An 18,126-nucleotide genomic window follows, 5' to 3' on the forward strand; every position below is an offset into this window, starting at 1 on the left:
TCTCCTACCTCTCCAATCTCCCAAGCTCACGTACCCAAAGGAGTCAGGTACGTGCCCACTACCCCATCTTCCAGCAGCTGGGCCTCTGCCTACATAGTGTCCAAACAGATGGTGGGGCGGGGGCATGGGCCTAACTAGTGGGTGGGTGCCAGGCCAGCTGAGTGCTGGACGGAAAGGAAAGGAACACTGAGGGTACCCCCAGCCTCCACCTTCCCCTTTTGCCCACTCGGCGTGGAATCCACGTGCTCACCGTGATCTGGACATCAGGGTCAGACAGCGGGCTGCCCTGGGCCCCCGCTGTGTAGGAGAGGGTGTACCGCAGCTTTCCACCATAGGCTGCCACCTGCAAGAGGCAAGCCCTGCAGTCACAACCTGACTCTGCCCTCCTCTGGGGTGTGTGCGACCAGATAGGTGAGGGGGGCAGAGTCTCTGGAGGCCTTTCTGCACCCGTGCTGTCCTCCCCACCCAATCGGAGGCCGGTGGTTGCCTAAGTGACAGGACATCTATCAGTTCCTTCACAGTCTCAGACCTGGTGGCAGTGACCCTGAGAAGCCTCTATTCTGTTTTATGGGGTTCCCCATTTCCCACTGTCTCACGATCCCAGCAAGCAAGCTCCAAGTCCCTTCCATTAAAGGAATTTCCCATAAAGCAGACAGGGGTAATGACTGTGACCACCACAGGGAGGTTGCAGAAGGTTCAAAAGTTCTCAGCCATGGCGGGGGCAAGGGGATGCTGCAAGTTGCCCCTCAGAACTCTTGCCTCCTGGGTAGGTGGGTTTTGTTTGTTTGCTCAGAGTCCATTTTCCCCGTTGTTTTGAAAACTGTAGTCCTGGTTTCCTTTAAAGGAAACTATGTTCTACAGGCAGCCTGTGTGGTTTGAGGAGCCCGGCCCCTCCTCCTCTAAAGTGGAGACGTGAGCCAGGTCTGGCCCGTCTGCACATTCCACCACTCCCTCTCTGCTCCAGCAGGGATGAACATGTGGAACTGGGACTTCTGCCCTTTCTACTGCAACAGAAAAACCCCCTTTACTAGTCAGATTGGAAGCTGGAGAATGATGCCAGCTGAGATAAAGTCCTAATGAGCTCCTGGATCGAGCCATGCCTGATACCAGCTATCTTTGGGCTTTGCACTTTCATGAGCCAATAGATTCTTCATTGCGGGCAAGCCAGCTGGACTCGTTGCGGGCAAGCCAGCTGGACTCGGGTCTCCTATTGCTCACAACTGGAAGAGCCTTACGTTGGCTGCTGGGGGCTTCCACCTGGGCAGCCAAGGCCCCAGCTCTGCCCCACAGGACTTTCCTTTCTCTCCTCTGCCGCTAGGGCAGTTGTTCAGGTCAATACCACACTGTGTCAGGCCTAGCCCATTTGCTCATTTGTGTTCATTCAGTTGGTGAGCATTTATTAAACACCTACTGATGACATGCCAGGCCCTGGGCTACACAGGCCCTGAGGATGTTCTCCACAAGCTCAGGGCGAGGTAAGGAATTTAGGGGCATAACCAGATAACCATGAAACAGCTGGTTTCCCGTCTTCTTTGGATGCCAGCAAGTTCATCGCCACGTCTAGGACCAAGCTGCAGGTGTGTGCAGCAGGGTGGCAACGGGAGCAGACCTTGCAGTCTAAGACTGGGGTTCAAGTCCAGCTCTACTGGCTGGACAGCCTCGAGCAAGTCACTTAACTTCTCTGAGCCCAACTTTCCTCCTATGGAAGTGGGAATAAAAATAATACCTACCTTGAAAGGTAGTATGAGGATTAAGTAATGCAGGCCACGTAAAACCCTGCACTCCGCACAGGGCCTGCTGAGCACACAGCCTCAGCGCTTGCTAACTCCGCTCACTGCGCCCAGCTCCACCTTGGCTCCAGCAAGCTTCCTACCTTCGTTTCCCCCTGAACCAGCCTGTCTCGTCTGCTTCTCTGAATGTTATTTTCTTGCATATTGCGTGTATTCTTAAGAGGCACTCTGAATCACTTCTGGAACCGTACTAGTACAAATGCAGTACTAATACTAATAATGACGAGGAGGATGACGGTGATGCCGGCATGACAGGGATGATAATCAGAGTAACACTGAACTCTGGGAGGCCAGGGTCTTATCCTGCCCATATACAGTACAGCACACAGTAAGTACTTAATGCTTCTTGAATGAATGAATGCAGTCCCAAGAGCTAGGTCAGTGATCTGGATACAGGGTAAAGGGAGACCAAAGAAGAGGTGCCTTACCTCCCAGTTAAGACAGCCTTTCTGCCAGGGGACTGTGGCTCGCTGAAGGGTAAGAGCTGAGCTGGGTTTGATCTCAGCCCTACTTTGACCTGAACATGGGACCGCCCTCTGGGCCTTGGTCTACCCATTTGTGTCATAAAAGGTTTTGACAAAGGGCCCTCTGATATTTTAGGATTTGATGACACCCCTATTCCCCCACCCCCCCAAATCCTTGTTACCTTGTTCCCCAGGAAGGCTTTGGGCAGCTGCCAATAATAGAGGCTTTCAGGAAGCAGAGAGAAGCCTTTGTAGAAGAGAGAGAACTAGGACAGAAGGACAGGTGGTGAGAGTGGATCGAACAGGTTGGGGGCCAAAAGGTCAGAGATGGTCCCGACGGGGGTGAGAACAGACCCCAGAGGGAGACCCAGGAGGGCAGAGGGATAGAAACCCCACCCCCAGCCCCACAGCTTAGGTCCTGGCCCAGCTCTTTGGACAACTTGCTCCCCTGTCTAGACCCAGACACCCCAACTGCTCTCGCTGGCCGTGGTTTGGGTCGGTGTCTCCTCACATCTGGTGCTATGCCCCTTGAGGATCCCAAGATGATTTACGGGGCACACCAGAGAACATTTTAAAATTTAGTGGCTATTTTGGGACTACCCTGGTGGCACAGTGGTTAAGAATCCACCTGTCAATGCAGGGGACACGGGTTCAGTCCCTGGTCGGGGAAGATCCCACATGCCGCGGAGCAACTAAGTCCGTGCGCCACAACTACTGAGCCTGCGCTCTAGGGTCCAAGAGCCACAACTCCTGAGCCCGCGTGTCACAACTACTGAAGCCCACGTGCCTAGAGCCCGTGCTCTGCAAGAGAAGCCACTGCCATGAGAAGCCTGTGCACCGCAATGAAGAGTACCCCCCGCTCACCGCAACTAGAGAAAGCCCGTGTGCAGCAACAAAGACCCAAGGCAGCCATAAATAAATAAACAAATAAATAAATAAATAAAATTCAGTGGCTATTTTAATGTGTATTTAAAAATGTAAAGCTAGCATAACTGAGTTGGTATATGATTGGTTGAAAGAAAAAACTGGAGTAAATAACTGTCCAAGTGGTGTGCAGAAATGGCAGAATTTGTGAAATTGGTTCAGAAAAAACTGAAGTCTAGGAAACACGATGGGTGTGGGGGGGTGTCCCTTGGTGGGTGCTTTGGCACATACCTGAGAGCCTGCTGAGGAAGACAGAGAAGCAGAGGGGGAGGGGGAGGGGGAGGGGGAGGGGGAGAGCAGAGCTGCTTGCAGAGCAGCTGCCGGCTGGGGATGGGGCGAGAGCCCCTGGGGAGGGGCCTGGGGGTGGACAGCAAAGCTGGAAAGGAGCTGCCAGATCTCAGCATCCATCCGCCTCTGGGCCTCATCCGCCTGGGGGACCGAGAGAGGGAGGACAGAGGAAAGGAGCAGAAGGACAGAAAGGACACCATGAGGCTCTGCCTGCCCCCTGGTCGTGCCAGGCCCAACCAGCCGCCCACACCTGTGCTATCTGTTCACAAGTGCCGATGCCTGAAGCTCTGGCCTTTGCACCTGCTGCCCTTTTGCTCCCCGTGAGACTGGTGGAGCTCCCTGGAATGGGCCCGGACTACGGGGAGAAGCTCATAGAGTGGGTGCCCCTGGTAAGAGAGGGGCAGACAGTTCTGCCCAAGCTCAGGCTAGAGGGGCTGGAGGCAGCCCCAGGGGCATATATGGTGCCGAGACGGCTCCTTGGGCCTCACGTTCCGTGCATGCCCATGGTACCAGCCCAAGCCACTCACAGCTCTGTAATGCTTCCCAAGGGCAACACTGGAGTGGTCCAGGCATCAAGTTGGGGCCTGGCCTGGCCTGGGGGAAAATAACCCAGGAAGGCCAGCGCCTCAGCCCCAAGCTCCTACTTGGACTGTGCTCTCTGGTTGCTTCCCTGGGGCCCTTAGACACAGGCTGTCCCCAGCCAGGCCTTGGCTGTCCCCTGTGACAGCCACTGTGTCCGGCCCTTGCCCTGTGGGGGCCCCAGGATCCTCCCAGCAGCCACAGCTGCCTGCAACTGCTCCTCTGAGAGGGACGTGCAGTTCTGACGGGTAGAGGGCACAGGCCAGCTCATACCCTCCCGTAGCCCCAGAGCTGGAGCCCTGGGGGGTGTCCTCTCCCCGTGGATATGGCGGCCAGAAAGGTCCACGCGGACTGGGGAGAAAGACGCATGCTCCCCTCTCCAGGCTGGCACACAGGGTTAACTCCAGGCCATGGAGGGCCATACAGACACAGATGGTTAATGTAGGCTGCTTGGGAGACAGCGCAGGGGTAACCTGGTGGGCCAGGTATAGTCACATGGTTTAGCATCAAGTTAGTTTCCTGGCTAACTCAGCCACCACTCTGGCCACAGACAGCCGGCACCAGGACCAGACCACACAGTAGATGAGGCACATACCCCTCCTGGTTCTAACTCCTGCTATCACAGGGCCTGGGCACAGCAGTGCCCTGACCGGGCGCCATCGGTCACGACCTGGGTCCACGTGCACCCATATTGCCCGGGGCGCTGGGCACCTCCCCACGCAGGGCTGAGGGCATCCAAGAACACACCATGCCCACGTCACATCAGTTTCACACCACTCAGATTGCGGGCCTACCTGGTGAGCCTGTCGCGTCTGCGCAAAATATGCCTCCCTCTGTGGGGCACAGGGAAATGCCAGGAGAGGGAGTCAGAGAGACAGAGAGAAAGGTCTGGAGCTGCAGGGCAGTAGGGAGGAAGACACGGAGGCCAGGAGAGGAGGAGAAAAGGCAGCCAGCCCTGGGAGGAGGCTGGGATACATGGGTCTGTCCAAGGAACAGGGACAGGGCAGCCTTGAACACCCCCTCCTAAGTGTCCCTGACCTTCCTGGGGCCCTGGGTGTGGGGACACATCTGCTTGAACACCGGCCTCAGCCAGCAGGGGATGCCTGTACCAAGACCCACTTTCGCTGGGTGCCCCCAGGTGGCTCTGACCACTCACAGAACCCATTTGGGCGGCCGTCCTGGAGTCCAGCCCAAGACCCTGCGCCCCACCGTGCCACTAACACCATCGCCCCATCACCTCCACGCTAGACCATGACACTGGAGGAGCAAAGACTCCGACTAGTGTAGTATTTAAGGGCGGCCTCTGACCTGGTTGGAATCCCAGCATTGCCACCTTCAGGCTGTGGGAGCCCAGGAAGTCACCTAACCTCTCTCACCTCAGTCTTCTCACTTATGCAACAGGGCAGTAGTTGTACTTAGCTCATACAGTTGTGATTTATGACATGTAAAAGTGCTTGCAACAGTGCCCAGCACAGAGTAAGAGATCAGTAAATACGACCTCTAATAAGAATTACCCAACACCAAGCACAGGGTTGACAGCACAGAGGGAATTCCATGTGTGAGCAAATGAATGAAACTGAAACTGTGTCTCACTTGTCCTTGTGTTTCCAGGGCCTCACTCAGGACCTGTTTGTTGGCTAACTGCGCGAAAGCTAATAATCATTAACAGGCACGAGGCATGAGCTCTAATCCTCCGAACTGCTTTGGAGCTGAGGTTTATCAAAGGCAGCCAGCTGGGAAGTGGCAGGGCTGGGTTTAGACCGAGGCCTATATGACCCCAAAGGCTGCACGCTTAACCATGACATGGCTGATGCCTCCCTGCCAGCCTAAACTGCTCTGAGGTCAACTCGTGTCTGAGTCCCTGCTAGCCCCAGGGCTTGGCAGGGGCCTGGCTCAGAGCTGGCGATCAGGCAGGGTCTGCCAGGCCCTGCTGCATGTCACACCTTGTCTCCCTGGTATGTCTCCGGCAGCTGCCAGTAGAAGGACTCGTGGCCAAGGTTAGCGAAGTTGCCAAAAGTAAGCTGGGCACCCTCGGGCACCAGTTCCACGGTGAAGCCTCCTGTCAGGTGGCTGTTCCGCTGTGGGTTCATCAGGGTGAAGCCTTGGAAGTCCCCAGGGGCAAAGTGGGTGGAGATCTGGCAGCAGAAGGACAAGGGTCAGCCTGGGCACTGGGGCAGGCATCTTGGTGGGGGAGGGGCAGGGATGGGCATTAGAGTGGGGAATGGGGGGATGGTGAGACCAGGGCTAGGACAGAAATAATGGGGAAATGGAGAGGACACTTGGGGGAAGGAGGGGGTTGGGGTCAGTGATGACATAAGCAATAATGGGGTCATGGGGAGGGCATCAGGGGCGGGGGCGAGGGGTGCTGGGATCTGTGCTTACATGGGCAGTGACGGAGGCATGGGGATGCCACTGGGCTAGGCTTCTCACCTGCCCTGCCCTAGTGATGAGCCAGGAGAGGCCGGCAGCAGGCCCCGGTGCCGGGGCAGTGTAGGGGCTCTTACCAGGTGGCGTGTGTAGGAAGAGCTGGTGCACTGCTGGGTGACGCCCATGCAGAAGCAGGGCAGGCAGCCAACCGCGTTGCTGGCGCTCAGGTGAAAGTGGTGGGGCCGGCAATAGCTGCAGGTGAGGCCTTCCACCTGGGCCTGGAGGATGGGTAGAAAGGTGGGAGCGGGGAGCTTGGATGGCTCTCTTGCACCTTCAGCAGCCTTTGAGGCCAGGCTTCCCAGCCACTTCCAGCAGTTCTGGGGAGCCCCTGCTGCCCCCATGCCTAGGCCTCAGCTCCCATCAGGTGCTGCCTGACTTCCCACGAGGCCCCGAGCAGTGGGGCAGAGATGCGTCCTGTGAGGAAGGGTGGCGGGGGCGTAGGGACAGCCCTGAGGGTATGGTGACAGGGAAGGCCTGGCAACCGCCGTGGCTGCGGTTCAGGGCCTCGTGGAGGGCAGGGGTTTGTACTAACCTTGCACTGGCATTGTCCAGCAGAGTCACACTGGTCGCTGATGCTGCCCTGGGGGTCACAGCCACAGCCAGTCGGCTCTGGCAACTGTCCGTCTCCTGAGGTGGAGGGAAGCCACAGCTGGAACCCCAAACCTGCCACCGAGCATCCCCATTTTCACCACCCTCTGGGCATCTAACTCGCCACCTGAGAGAGGAAGTGTTTGCTTCTGAACACCTACCACGCCCAGGCGTTATACACATTCACAGCAGCCCTCTGGGGTACGTGGGCCTTTTCACTGCCCCGGTTTTGCAGATAAAGAAGCCGAGGCTCAGAAAGGTGAAAGTCACTTGCCACAGGTTGAAGGAGAACAAAGGCTCTGTCCTAGCTCCACCCCTAGGGTAGCCCGATCCCAAAAGCCTCCCCAACCAGACTCACTTCGACAAGGCTGGCCCTGGCTGGGGTTGCCATAGTAACCTGGGGCACACCTGTGGTGAGAGAAAGCACCGGGTGAATGAAAGGAAGAACCACAGAATCCAGGACTGTGCTGGGGGTCCCCGTATTGGACTCAATGACCTCAGAGTGCTGGAAGGAAACGATTAGCCTAACTCACCCATTTCACAGATGGGGAAATAGGTGGGAGAAGAAGGGCAGGAACATGCCCAGCATGGTCAGTCCTCAAACCCAGGACTTTCAGCAAGAATGAGGGGTTTTCTGGGAAGATTCTGGCCTGGTTGGGGCAGGGGTGCAGGGGGTGTTGGGAGTTGGGGGTAAACTGCAGGCCCAGATCTCTGAGGGCCTTGAATGCCAGGCTAAAGGTTTAGGCTCTCGGGTAAAGGAGGTGATTGTCTTCTGGGGGCCTTTGTGAGGCAGAGTGGGCGGATTCTGGTTCCTTCTGGTCAGGAGGGCTGGGCCTAGCCTTACTCCAGGGGCAGCCCCTCCTGCACGCTCCCCGCCCTGCCCGCACCTGCCTCACCTCTCACAATGACGCCCGCTGTGGCCTGGGGAACATGCATCACAGGTGGGGTGGCCATCTGTGTCCAGAAAGCAAGTGTGGGTGGCTCTGTGGGTGTGGGGGGCAAATTTCCAGTTAGAAGGTCAGCAGCTCTTCTTTTAGGACCAGGGCAGGAGGGAGAGGAGGAGCGGGCATGTGAGTTAACGTGTCCTGAGTGCCAGCTACATGCCAGGCTCCATGCTAAGGGTTCCATGGCATCATCTCATGCTCACACCAGGGGCCAAGGTGGAGGTACATCATTATCACCATTTCACAGATGAAGAAATTGAGGCCCAGAGAGAGAAGTGTACCTTATACAAAGTGACACCTTGAGGAAGTGGTGAGGCCACGATTTAACCACTGCCTCTCAGAAGGGTCTGGGAAGAAGGGAATCGGGGACAGGGCAATGGACGTTTCAGGAAAGGGCAGGTACAGGCAGGGACTGGACGCACTGGCCAGCAGCGGGGGCTCCATGACAGGGGCATGGCTGGCAGTCTTGTGGTGTCCCACGCTGGGCATCCCCGTAATATCCGGGCTGGCACTGCTCACATCGGGGGCCTTCTGTGTGGTGCTGGCAGCCCTGTGGGGGGGGCGGGGGGTAGAACGTGGATTGAGGCTGAGCCCCTGGAGGCCACAGATCCCTGGGGTAGGAAAGAAGGAGGGTGGGACTCACCTGGCAGGAACCTGTTTCGGGCTCACAGACCTCTGTGTGGCCATGGCAGCTGCAACGTTCGCAGGTGCCCAGGTAGAGGCCGCTGGGCATGCGTGTATAGCCTGTGTCACAGTCCTGGGGGCAGGAAGATGACGGTGGAGGGACTTCCTCAGCAGGGGCCATTCTGGGAAGGGACCACTGGATGGCTGGGGTGGGCTTGGGGAGGTGGGAGAGCTAAAGGAGGAGGAGCCAGCAAGCACTGTGGAGGGAGCTGGCTGGACAGGTGGGTGGGCCCCAGGGCTCACCTGGCAGGATGGGCCACGGTACCCAGGTGGGCAGGTACACTGCTCCACTTCCAGTGCAGGGTCCTGGCCGGTGTCCTCAGGCACAGCCACATCCATGCTGATGCCAGAGACCCTGGGTGTGGCAAGACCCACTACGAATGAACACTCACGCTGGGCCTGGCACCCCTGGAGCCCTGCACGCTATCACCTCATTAATCCTCCCAGCAGCCCTGCTGTGATGCTCCTGGGGCCCCGTCCAGCTCCCTGACTGGGCGTCCATGCCCCAGCAGCTGCAAGGGCTGTGGTGAAAGGCTTATACCTGTAACTTCCTCCAGGGAAGGAAGTTCCTTGCCAGGAGAGGTCACACTGTCCCACTCCCTTGGGGTGGCCAACGACAGACGGACCCAGTCCCAGGGTCCAAAGTCCCTCTGCCTCAAGGCAGGATGACTCTGCAGGGCTCCATGGGGATGAGACCGAGGCTGGTCTTCACCTGACACCGCTTCCTTGCCTGGCCACTTCTCCCTCCTGTGTCCCTCCCTCCCAGGTTCTCCTTGTCAATCACGGGCACCCAAATCCCCATCTCAGCCTTTGCTTCTTGGGGACCCGATCTAAGACAAGCCTTCTGAGGGAGGTACTGTTATAATCTCCATTTTACAGATGGGGAAAATGAGGCACAAGAAGGCCGCAGAGCTAGAAAGCAGCAGAGCTGGCAGTCTGGATGCACCACGTCGCACCGCTTAGCCTGGAGCCACCCCCAAGTCCCCTCCGGTCCTCCCGCCCCGGGCCCAGACACCTGCTCTCCGCTGGCCGCTGGGTGTAGGATGCCTGGATCAGGAGGGTGTCGATGCCCGCCAGTGCCATCAGCAGGTGCTCCCGCGTGGCCGGCTGCCCGTCAGGCCGCTGCCATGCTTGCTGCCGAGGAAAGAGCTTATGGGCTGCAACCCCTGACAGCCTGACACCTGAGTGAGAGGGGCAGGGGGCCTGCCCGCCTCCCCCCGGGGGTCTCCTGGGATGGCGTTGCTCACCTCTCGGAAGGGCACGGTGAAGGTGCTGGGCTGGCCAGGGCTAGGCTCCTGGGAAGTGTGATGCTCTAAGATAATGTTATTGCCCTGCAGTACCACCAGCGGCTGCCTGTGCAGGGCTGCGGAGCCAGGCTGGGGCCGCTGGGTCACCGTAAAGCGCAGCTCTCCGCCATAGGAGGTCACCTGGGATACAAGGCAGACAGGTGCTCAGCTGGGGCCCCCACCGTCGGGCCCTGCCACTGCTCCGGCCACCTCGTCCACCTCTTCTCCAAAGGTACCATGCTGCCTGGAATTCTCCTTCTCTTCCCACCCGCCACCCACCTTGTCCCCCAGGAAGCGTGAAGGGAGGCTCCAGAAGTAGGGCCCAGACGGGAGGCTGTGGAAGGAGGAGAAGACCAGTTCCCCGGGCATGGGTGACGAGATGCCCTCGCTGGTGTTGTGGGTGCCCGCGGCGTTGGTCAGGCTGAACGGAGTGCGCTCCTCAGAGGCCCCCAGCACCTGTGGGGGTGGGGGGAGAAGAGGCCGGGATGGGGGCTGTGGCCTGTGACTGGCCCTTGGTCCACCCAGCCCTGGGCTTGGCGGTCCCGCCAGCCTGCCAAACCACCCGCCTCGTGTAGGTACCTGTGCGCGGCTCCAGGAGGAGCTGGTGCACTGGCGACTGACGCCCATGCAGAAGCACTTGAGGCAGCCGTCAGGGTTGCGGGTGCTCAGGTGGAAAGAGCCAGCGACACACTCGTTGCACAGACGCCCCACCACGTTGCTCTGCAGGCACAGAGCTGGGAGCTGCAGGGTGGCCCACAGGAGGGGCTGCCTGGAGCTTCCGGTCCAATCCACCCATATTCTAGATGGGAACCCAAGGCCAGAGGGAGCCGTGAAAAGAGCCCACGAATGAGGGCGGCCACCATGTGAACAATAATTCCTCACTAACGGGAGCTTATACAACCAATCGTTTTTCCCTTTTCTCTTTGGTTGCTAGGGGGCTCACGAATAAATTTTCGACTTGAAATATAGCAACGTGTCAGAATAATTACTGCTACTATGAATGGAGTGTTTCATGAACTGTGCTAGTTTCTATTCGACCAGCACCTCAATTAACTCCTCTAAGTCCCTTGAGAGGGATGTGACATCTCTATGCTTCACACGAGGAAACTGAGGCTCAGGAATGGGAAATGATTTACACAGGGTTCCTCAGCTTGCTAATCCACTCTGGGATGTAACATCAGGAATGCCTGATTCCAAAATCTGCCCAGTTCTTTTTTCTGCAGACACCTGATGCTCCCACCCTCAATGCAAACCATTTCCCTCCTCTGAGCCCCCATCTCCTCCTCTGTGAATTGGCGATGCTACTAGCTACACCATTGTGTCAATGTGGAATGAAAGCACGGTTAAAGCAAAGGTACAGTACAGCTATAACGGTCACACAAAGAATGGCTAGCAAAGGACCTGAGACTTGAACCCAGGTCACCTGCCACCCCAAACCAGTGCTCCTTCCTGATGCCGGGCCACCTCTCGTGAAGGGGAAGACGAGCCCACCAGGCCCATCCGCCTGCAGCTAGGTCACCACCCACCGGCCAAGGAGCGATGGAGAGGATGGAGCCTCCTTCCTCCCTCTCCCAGCTGTGTGCTGGGACCCAAGGCCCCTGGGGTGGGGGAGGGGAGGGCACGCGTACCTTACAGAGGCAGGCCTCTCCGGAGGTCCCCGTGCTGCCTCGCTCATCACAGCGCACAATCTGCTGGTCTGGAGACACAAAGTAGGTGTGGGCAGGCAAGACGGGAGTGGGATGGACGTAATCTGGACAGAGTGGGGCGGCTCTCCAAGGATCATGGGGTTCGTGCTGGACTCGGGGACTGGGGCCTGGTGGGCAGCCTGGGGAGGTGCCAGGGGATGGTGGCTGCGATACTCACTGGTGGGCCTGCACTTCCCGCCGGGCTGGACGGGGTTGCCCTCATATCCGGGGGCACAGCTGGGGGAGGGAGAGGGTTGTCAACGGCACTCCCATGCCCCCACCCATGATGGCCTGCTTCTCCCAGCCCCCACCGGCTCTCCCTCACCTCTCACAGCGGCGGCCCGTGTAGCCTGGGGCACACGCATCACACGTGGCTTGGCCATCCGTGTCCAGGAAGCAGGTATCTGAGAACCTGTGGGTACCAAGCGGACAGGACATGGGGCAGGGCTGCGATGATGGGCCAGGCGAGGGCTTACAGTCCCACTCTGGGAATGACTGCTGTCCACAGGGACACGACAGGCTATGAAGCCCACCTGCTCTTGGTCTGCAGCCTCATAGCAACACTAGGAAGACAGATGGGCCCATTGTGTGGAAAAGGAAGCAGGTCTGGAGAGGTCAAGGGGCCTTGTATAATTTAGCGACCAGGTGAAGATTTGAACCCAGGCAGGTCTCCCATCTCCCTGCCCAGAGGATGCCCCTAGCCTGCAGCACTCCCCACTCCCTCAGCCCTATGTGCCCCATCTCGAGCTGGGTCTGACCTGCGGGAGGCGTCGATGTATGGGCAAGGGCAGGGCCGGCAGGCAGTGGCCGTGGCCTTGGTGGCGTCACCAAAGAAGCCAGCCTTGCATTTGTTGCACTGTGGCCCCTCTGTGTTGTGCTGGCAGTTCTGGAAGGAAGGGGAGGGAGTGGTTCAGGTTCTACAGAGCAGCCCTCTGACCCCAGCGTGAGGCCACGTTGGACCAGATGGGCTCCTTGAGGGTGGGCTTTTGAGGCTAGCTAGATCAGCCTCTCCCATCATGCTGGAACTACCCCACAGCTTTGCAGACAGGGGAGCACCCAGCTCCATCCTGACGGGGAGCTCACCACCTCACGTGGCAGCCTGTCCCACAGAAGGTTCCAAATGCCTGCTTTGTATTGACCTAAACCCACATTCTTCTTCCAGTCCACACCCACTGGCTAGTTTTGCCTTCTGTAGGCCGTTCCTTCTACCCCTGACAGCTCTTCAGGGATTTGGAGATAACAGTTTTCCCTGTTTGAGGCTTCTTTCTGTCAGCTCCACAATCCCAGCTCCCTCCACCATTCCTAAGACATAATGTATGATTTATAGGCTCCTTCCTCTCAGGAATGCCCTGCTAAGGGCCATGCGTTACACAGTACTCTCCAGGATTGGTCTGACCAGGGTGGAAGAGAGTAGCTCTTTCACCTCTCCTATCTGGACATAATATCTCTGTTAACGCATCCACAGGTCATGATAGCTTGGGTGGCAGCCGTGGCAGTCACTCTGGAGGCTTGTGGTAAGCTCTGGGTACAAGGAAGCCTCAGCCTGAACCTCCCGCTGAGCCCTTGCCCCTAGCCAGGATCCAAGTACCAGCTGGCATGACTCACCAGGCAGTGGCCATACACAGGGTCACAGGAGCTGGCATGGCCATTGCAGCTACAGCCAGAGCAGGTGCCCAGGTAGGGCCCACCAGGCACCCGGGTGAAGTGGGCATCACAGCTCTCACAGGACAAGCCGGAATAGCCAATGGGGCATCTGTGGGGACAGGACCAAGACAGTGGCTGCGAGAACCATGAGGCCTTGCTGTTTCTCCCCTATCTTTGCCAGGGTCCCTGTGGTCCCCGGCCCTGCTGGGTCAGGCACCTGCACTCCTCTACGCTGTGGGCGCGGCCATGGCTGGTAGCGTAGGTGACAGTTGTATCCATGGAGATGTCACTCAGCCCCACGCTGGCCATCTTGGCGTTGTACACGGTCTGGATGAGCACAGCTTCCAGGCCCTGCAGCACCAGCAGCATCTCCGCTCGCTGCACTGGCTGGCCAGACTCATGGACCCAGTGCTCCTGAGTGCGGACAAAGGTGGGAGGGGTCATGCGTCAGCACCTGCCCAGCCTGTACCCCCTTCACCGCCAGCCCTGAGGGATCAGGCCCCACACACCTCAGAGAAGTGGACTTGGCGCAGGTTCACAGAACCGGGCTGGGTGGGTGTGTGGCCTCGGGAGAGCAGGCGATGTCCGGCGCCCACCAGGACCACGTCTGGCCGCTGCACTGGCTCCAGCATGCCACGTGCCAGCTCATAGCGCACCTTGTAGCGCAGGGAGCCACCGTAGGAGTCCACCTGGCCGAGACAGGGCAGTTCAGGGCTGGGCCAGTCATGGGCACGCTTGATTCCCACTGTGTGTCCACTCGTTCCCCTCCTCCCTCACTCTGCATAGCCGGTACTGCGTGTCCAGCACGGAGCTGGGCACAGGGAAGCAGAGATGGGTGCGACTTGGGTTCTGCCTTGGGGATGCCCAGTCCAATTTGGGGGAGGAGTCTGATAATACTGTGTAAAAGGTGCCCAGGGAGGCGGAGGAGGGCACCGGGCCCAGCTCAGACATGGCGAGTAATCCGAGAGGGCTTTCCAACAGCTGAGTCAGCATTCCTTCCAACCTGACAATGGCAGGCCTGACCCTGCCCTGAATGAATGAGCCGCTGCCCACGGGGGGCTGCGCCGGGGCAAGACAACACGTCTCCCAGAGCAAAGACTGCCCTGCTGCCCCCCAGCTTCAGAGGGAGCAGAGCCCAGGCAGGTTCTGGGCATGTGCAGCAGGGCTCGGCCACCTCCCCATCCAGGGCAGCAGCCCGGCCTGTCACCTTGTTGCCCAGGAACTGCTCAGGCAGAGCCCAGAAAGAGTCATGGACCAGGAAGCGTCGGGACAAGTCGACCAGCTGGAACTCCTGCAGAGCGGTGTCGATCTGCAGCTGGGTGGAGGAGAGGGGCGGCATGCCAGGCTGCGTGGGCGTCGTCACATTCACGCCTGGGTGGCAAAGGGGAAGGGTGAGGGCCATGCATGTTCTGGCCTGAGATAGCCCCCTTGAGGGGCTGTAACCCAGAGAGATGGGAAAGTTTTGGGAGAAATGTGATTTAGAGAGAACGTTAGTCTCTCTCCCAAAGTCAAATAAAAGCAAAGTTTTTTTTTTCCTCCTGAAGTTCTGAAGCGTCTCCCAAAGCATGCTCTGAGCAAAGCCAATGCTTCAGAATGATGGCTGGGAACCATCTGGGAACCCCAGAGTCAAGGAAACGTCAAGGGGATTTTTTGCAGCAGGACTTTTCAGAGCCTTTGCTTGCCAACAGATCCATGGACTGTCAGGGTTGGAACAGCCCTCAGGAGGCAGTAGAGAGCTACACAGGGCTGAAGAATGGGCACCCAAGTCCTGGTTCCACCACCCTCCAGATGTGTGATCTGAGCAAAGGCCTCAGTTTCTCTATCTGTAAAGTGGGGGTAATAGTGGCTTGCCTCACAGGGTTACTAGGAAGCTAAAATGAACAAACTGATAAAAAACGCTTAAAACAGAATGTGGCACAAAGGAGGTGCTCAAAAACCGGTTAGCTGTTACTGCTGCTGTTATTATGACGGGTCATCTAGTCCAGCCCTCTCCTACACACACACACACACACACACACACACACACACACACACACACACGGGAATTCTCTCTACAGCACCCTCCCAGATCTTGAGGGAAGTACCAACCATCCAAGAGATGGCACTTCTGTGATAATGGCAATGTTCCTGAACCCAGGTCCGTTTGATGCCTGGGCCCACGCCATTCTGCCTCTCAGAGCCAGAGAGCACTGAGTCCAACTGCCTGCCTTCATGTTTGGGAAAACAGGCCCAAAGAAGCCAAGAGTCTCAAAGTCACACAGGCAGTAACTAGTGCATCTGGAGGTCAGCCCCGGGCTAAGAAGATGCCAAAGCCTTGGCTCTTAATGCTCTGGGGTCACTGGTGCCTCTGCATTCTGCAGGGTGAGGATGACGAGGACAGTGAGGATGACATCAGGAATACTTACTGGGCACCTACCAGGGACCAAGCACTATTCTCAGTGGCTTATGCATATTAATCCATTAAGTCCTTGTAACAACCTGGGTAGTTAATATTTTATCCCCATTTTGTAGATGAGAAAACTGAGACACAAGATAGTAACTTGGCTAAGGGCACACAGGCAGTAAGGGTCAGGGTCAGGATTTGAACACGGACTCCAGCTCCAGAGCCCATCCTCATCGTCACCTAACACAGGCGAATATCAACTGTGGGTTTGGCTTTTCCTAAAAAAGTTTGTTTTCCCCTGAAATGCTCTTCTTACAGGGCTCAGCATTTCTTCAGCAATGCCGTGTCCCTCCCTGAACTGGCCCCACGTGTCCAGGGCATGCTGCTCTCCCATGTCTGCCCTCTGAGCCCGCTGGAGCCTGCCGCTTGCCTCCCATCCACCAACGCACCCTTGAAGTCACTGGGCCGGTCAAAGCGCAGCCGGATCTGGTCTCGGAAGCGGCTGCTGCTCTGGCACACGGTGGTGATGCCAAAGCAGAAGCAGGGCAGGCAGGAGGTGCTGTGCTCCAGGTAGAAGTGCCCGTCGGGGCAGGGTCCTGTGGGGCGGCAAGGGAGCAGGCTACGGCCGATCCCAGGCAGGCAGCCCCGGCTCCAGCCCCACGCCCGGTGCCCACCTGCCCATGGGCCGTACCTCGCTGCGGGATGAGCTCCAGGACACCGTCAGGGATGCCGAACACCATGCCTCGGGTGTTCATGGCCTCACACGTGTAGGCGCCCTGGTCTGCCTCCTTCACATCACGAATGGTCAGCGTGCCACGGCCCCCCTCATTCGTCATTGTCACCCTGGTGGGCCCCGAGACAGAGGTGGGGGTCAGGCCTGGACCACTGGCCGCACCTCCGCCACATCCCCAGCTCCTGCCGGGGCCCAGAGCTGTACCTGGGATGAGAGGGGATGTGGCCCCAGTTGAGTCTCCAGTTGATGATGGGGGTGGGGACGCCAATGGCCACACAGGTGAGGGTCACTGTCTGGCCCCGGGAAGCCTGGACCGACTCTTGGGGAGGGGTCACCACCTGGGGAGGCACTGGGAGATGGGAGCAGAAGTGAGGGGTGGGAGGGGCAAAGGGAGGGGGAGCGGGGTGGGGGTGGGGCAATGGCTCAGAGGAGCCAGGCCAGAGAAGAGACGGTGGGGAGGGGCCCAGGGCCCAGAGCTCGCCGCCCAGCTCCCTGCTCACTGCAGCCAAACTCGTCGCTGCGGTCGGGACAGTCACTCTCCTCGTCACAGTGGAAGCTGGCCGGGATGCACGTGCTTGTGGAGACACAGCGGAACTGCGTGGGCCCGCATACGTCCTCGGGGTGCTTGGCGGCTGGGGACAGAGCCAGGTGGTGTGGGCAGTGGGCACTGCCCTCAGGGAGGACCCCCATTACCTACCCATGCCCAACAGCCCACCCTGCCCACCTTCCCCAGGTGTCCCCAGGATCACTGTCTCATCTCGCCCACATGACAACACAGCTGCCCTGACCAGGCCCAGACCCAGACTCTGCGGCCACGACGCCGTCCACAGCGTCATGGCCACCGGTCAGCAACGAGGCGCACTCTAGCTGCGTCCCCAAGACAGTTACACCTGGCACGCCACAGTCACGCAGCTCCTCCCACAGCCAGCCACCAGAGAAGCACGAGACCGCTGGTCAAAGGCACGGCCCCGGGGGCCAGGATCTCTGGACGCCGGGAACACCTGGGCAGTTCTGGCTACTGGAAGGGTCTTGCGAGGGCCTGCCGCAGCCTGGACCTCGCTGCTCTGTACCCCTCTAAGTAGCCTGACCTGAGGCAGCCATCTAGGGACTGGGCAGAGGCCTGGAGCTGGCCTGGCCCCAGGGCTGGGCCCCAGCTACACATCTCTAGTAGATGGTAACTGACATTCTATTTCTGGAAGACTGAGCTTGATACAGACACGCAGGCAGGGACAGAAAGGGCAGAGTGGTGCAGGAGCAGAGGCCACCCGTCCACAGAGAAGGCACAGAGAGGAGACCGGGAGGCAGCCACCTACTCCCACTCCCTCGGGGGCTTCTGTCCCAACACCCCACGAGCCCCCGAAGTCATCTGGCTTTCATGCTCTCTGTTCTGCGCTCTGTCAACAAGGACTTGGTCTTCCTTAGACTGTTCCCCCGCAGAGGCCTCTGAGAAGGGCTTTTCAACTAAAACCCTCAATTACTTCTCTGTCCCAAAGGGCCATGTTGTCAGGCAAGCCCAGAGCCACAGAAGGGCATCATAAAACTCTGCCAGTCTGCAGCACCCTTCTCTCCAGGGTTTGCTGCAGAGCAGGGAAGGTGAGGGGAGGCGAGGAGGAGAAGCCGGACCAGCGGACACTAGGAATGTCAACACGCACTCAAACGTGTGACCCAGGATCACAGAGCAATGGTTAGAAGATTATCCTCAATCTT

The 18,126-nt window shown here is 58.4% G+C and overlaps 1 protein-coding gene across 6 annotated transcripts in view; it reads right to left on the bottom strand.

Moving 5' to 3' along the window:
* Positions 1 to 18,126, bottom strand: part of HSPG2 (heparan sulfate proteoglycan 2) — a 101,992-nt gene that overhangs the window by 37,294 nt on the left and 46,572 nt on the right. For 3 of the 6 annotated variants that reach the window (XM_032615175.1, XM_032615084.1, XM_032614974.1), the window contains 25 exons: positions 16,920 to 17,051; positions 16,624 to 16,768; positions 16,378 to 16,529; positions 16,136 to 16,282; positions 14,511 to 14,674; positions 13,813 to 13,992; positions 13,521 to 13,717; positions 13,265 to 13,412; positions 12,418 to 12,545; positions 11,985 to 12,071; positions 11,838 to 11,896; positions 11,603 to 11,670; positions 10,554 to 10,694; positions 10,254 to 10,430; positions 9,936 to 10,115; positions 9,704 to 9,822; positions 8,932 to 9,043; positions 8,648 to 8,761; positions 8,427 to 8,554; positions 7,957 to 8,043; positions 7,419 to 7,468; positions 7,005 to 7,099; positions 6,550 to 6,690; positions 5,989 to 6,180; positions 251 to 343 (listed from right to left, as the gene is read on the bottom strand). In XM_032615175.1, coding sequence (XP_032471066.1) covers positions 251 to 343; positions 5,989 to 6,180; positions 6,550 to 6,690; positions 7,005 to 7,099; positions 7,419 to 7,468; positions 7,957 to 8,043; positions 8,427 to 8,554; positions 8,648 to 8,761; positions 8,932 to 9,043; positions 9,704 to 9,822; positions 9,936 to 10,115; positions 10,254 to 10,430; positions 10,554 to 10,694; positions 11,603 to 11,670; positions 11,838 to 11,896; positions 11,985 to 12,071; positions 12,418 to 12,545; positions 13,265 to 13,412; positions 13,521 to 13,717; positions 13,813 to 13,992; positions 14,511 to 14,674; positions 16,136 to 16,282; positions 16,378 to 16,529; positions 16,624 to 16,768; positions 16,920 to 17,051 — 3,236 coding nt within the window. Of the gene's footprint in view, positions 1 to 250; positions 344 to 5,988; positions 6,181 to 6,549; positions 6,691 to 7,004; positions 7,100 to 7,418; positions 7,469 to 7,956; positions 8,044 to 8,426; positions 8,555 to 8,647; positions 8,762 to 8,931; positions 9,044 to 9,703; positions 9,823 to 9,935; positions 10,116 to 10,253; positions 10,431 to 10,553; positions 10,716 to 11,602; positions 11,671 to 11,837; positions 11,897 to 11,984; positions 12,072 to 12,417; positions 12,546 to 13,264; positions 13,413 to 13,520; positions 13,718 to 13,812; positions 13,993 to 14,510; positions 14,675 to 16,135; positions 16,283 to 16,377; positions 16,530 to 16,623; positions 16,769 to 16,919; positions 17,052 to 18,126 lie in introns of all 6 variants that reach the window. The other 3 variants (XM_032614994.1, XM_032614896.1, XM_032614820.1) reach the window with 1 other exon arrangement.

Source organism: Phocoena sinus, chromosome 1 (assembly GCF_008692025.1).
Source record: "Phocoena sinus isolate mPhoSin1 chromosome 1, mPhoSin1.pri, whole genome shotgun sequence".
Classification (NCBI taxonomy): domain Eukaryota; kingdom Metazoa; phylum Chordata; class Mammalia; order Artiodactyla; family Phocoenidae; genus Phocoena; species Phocoena sinus.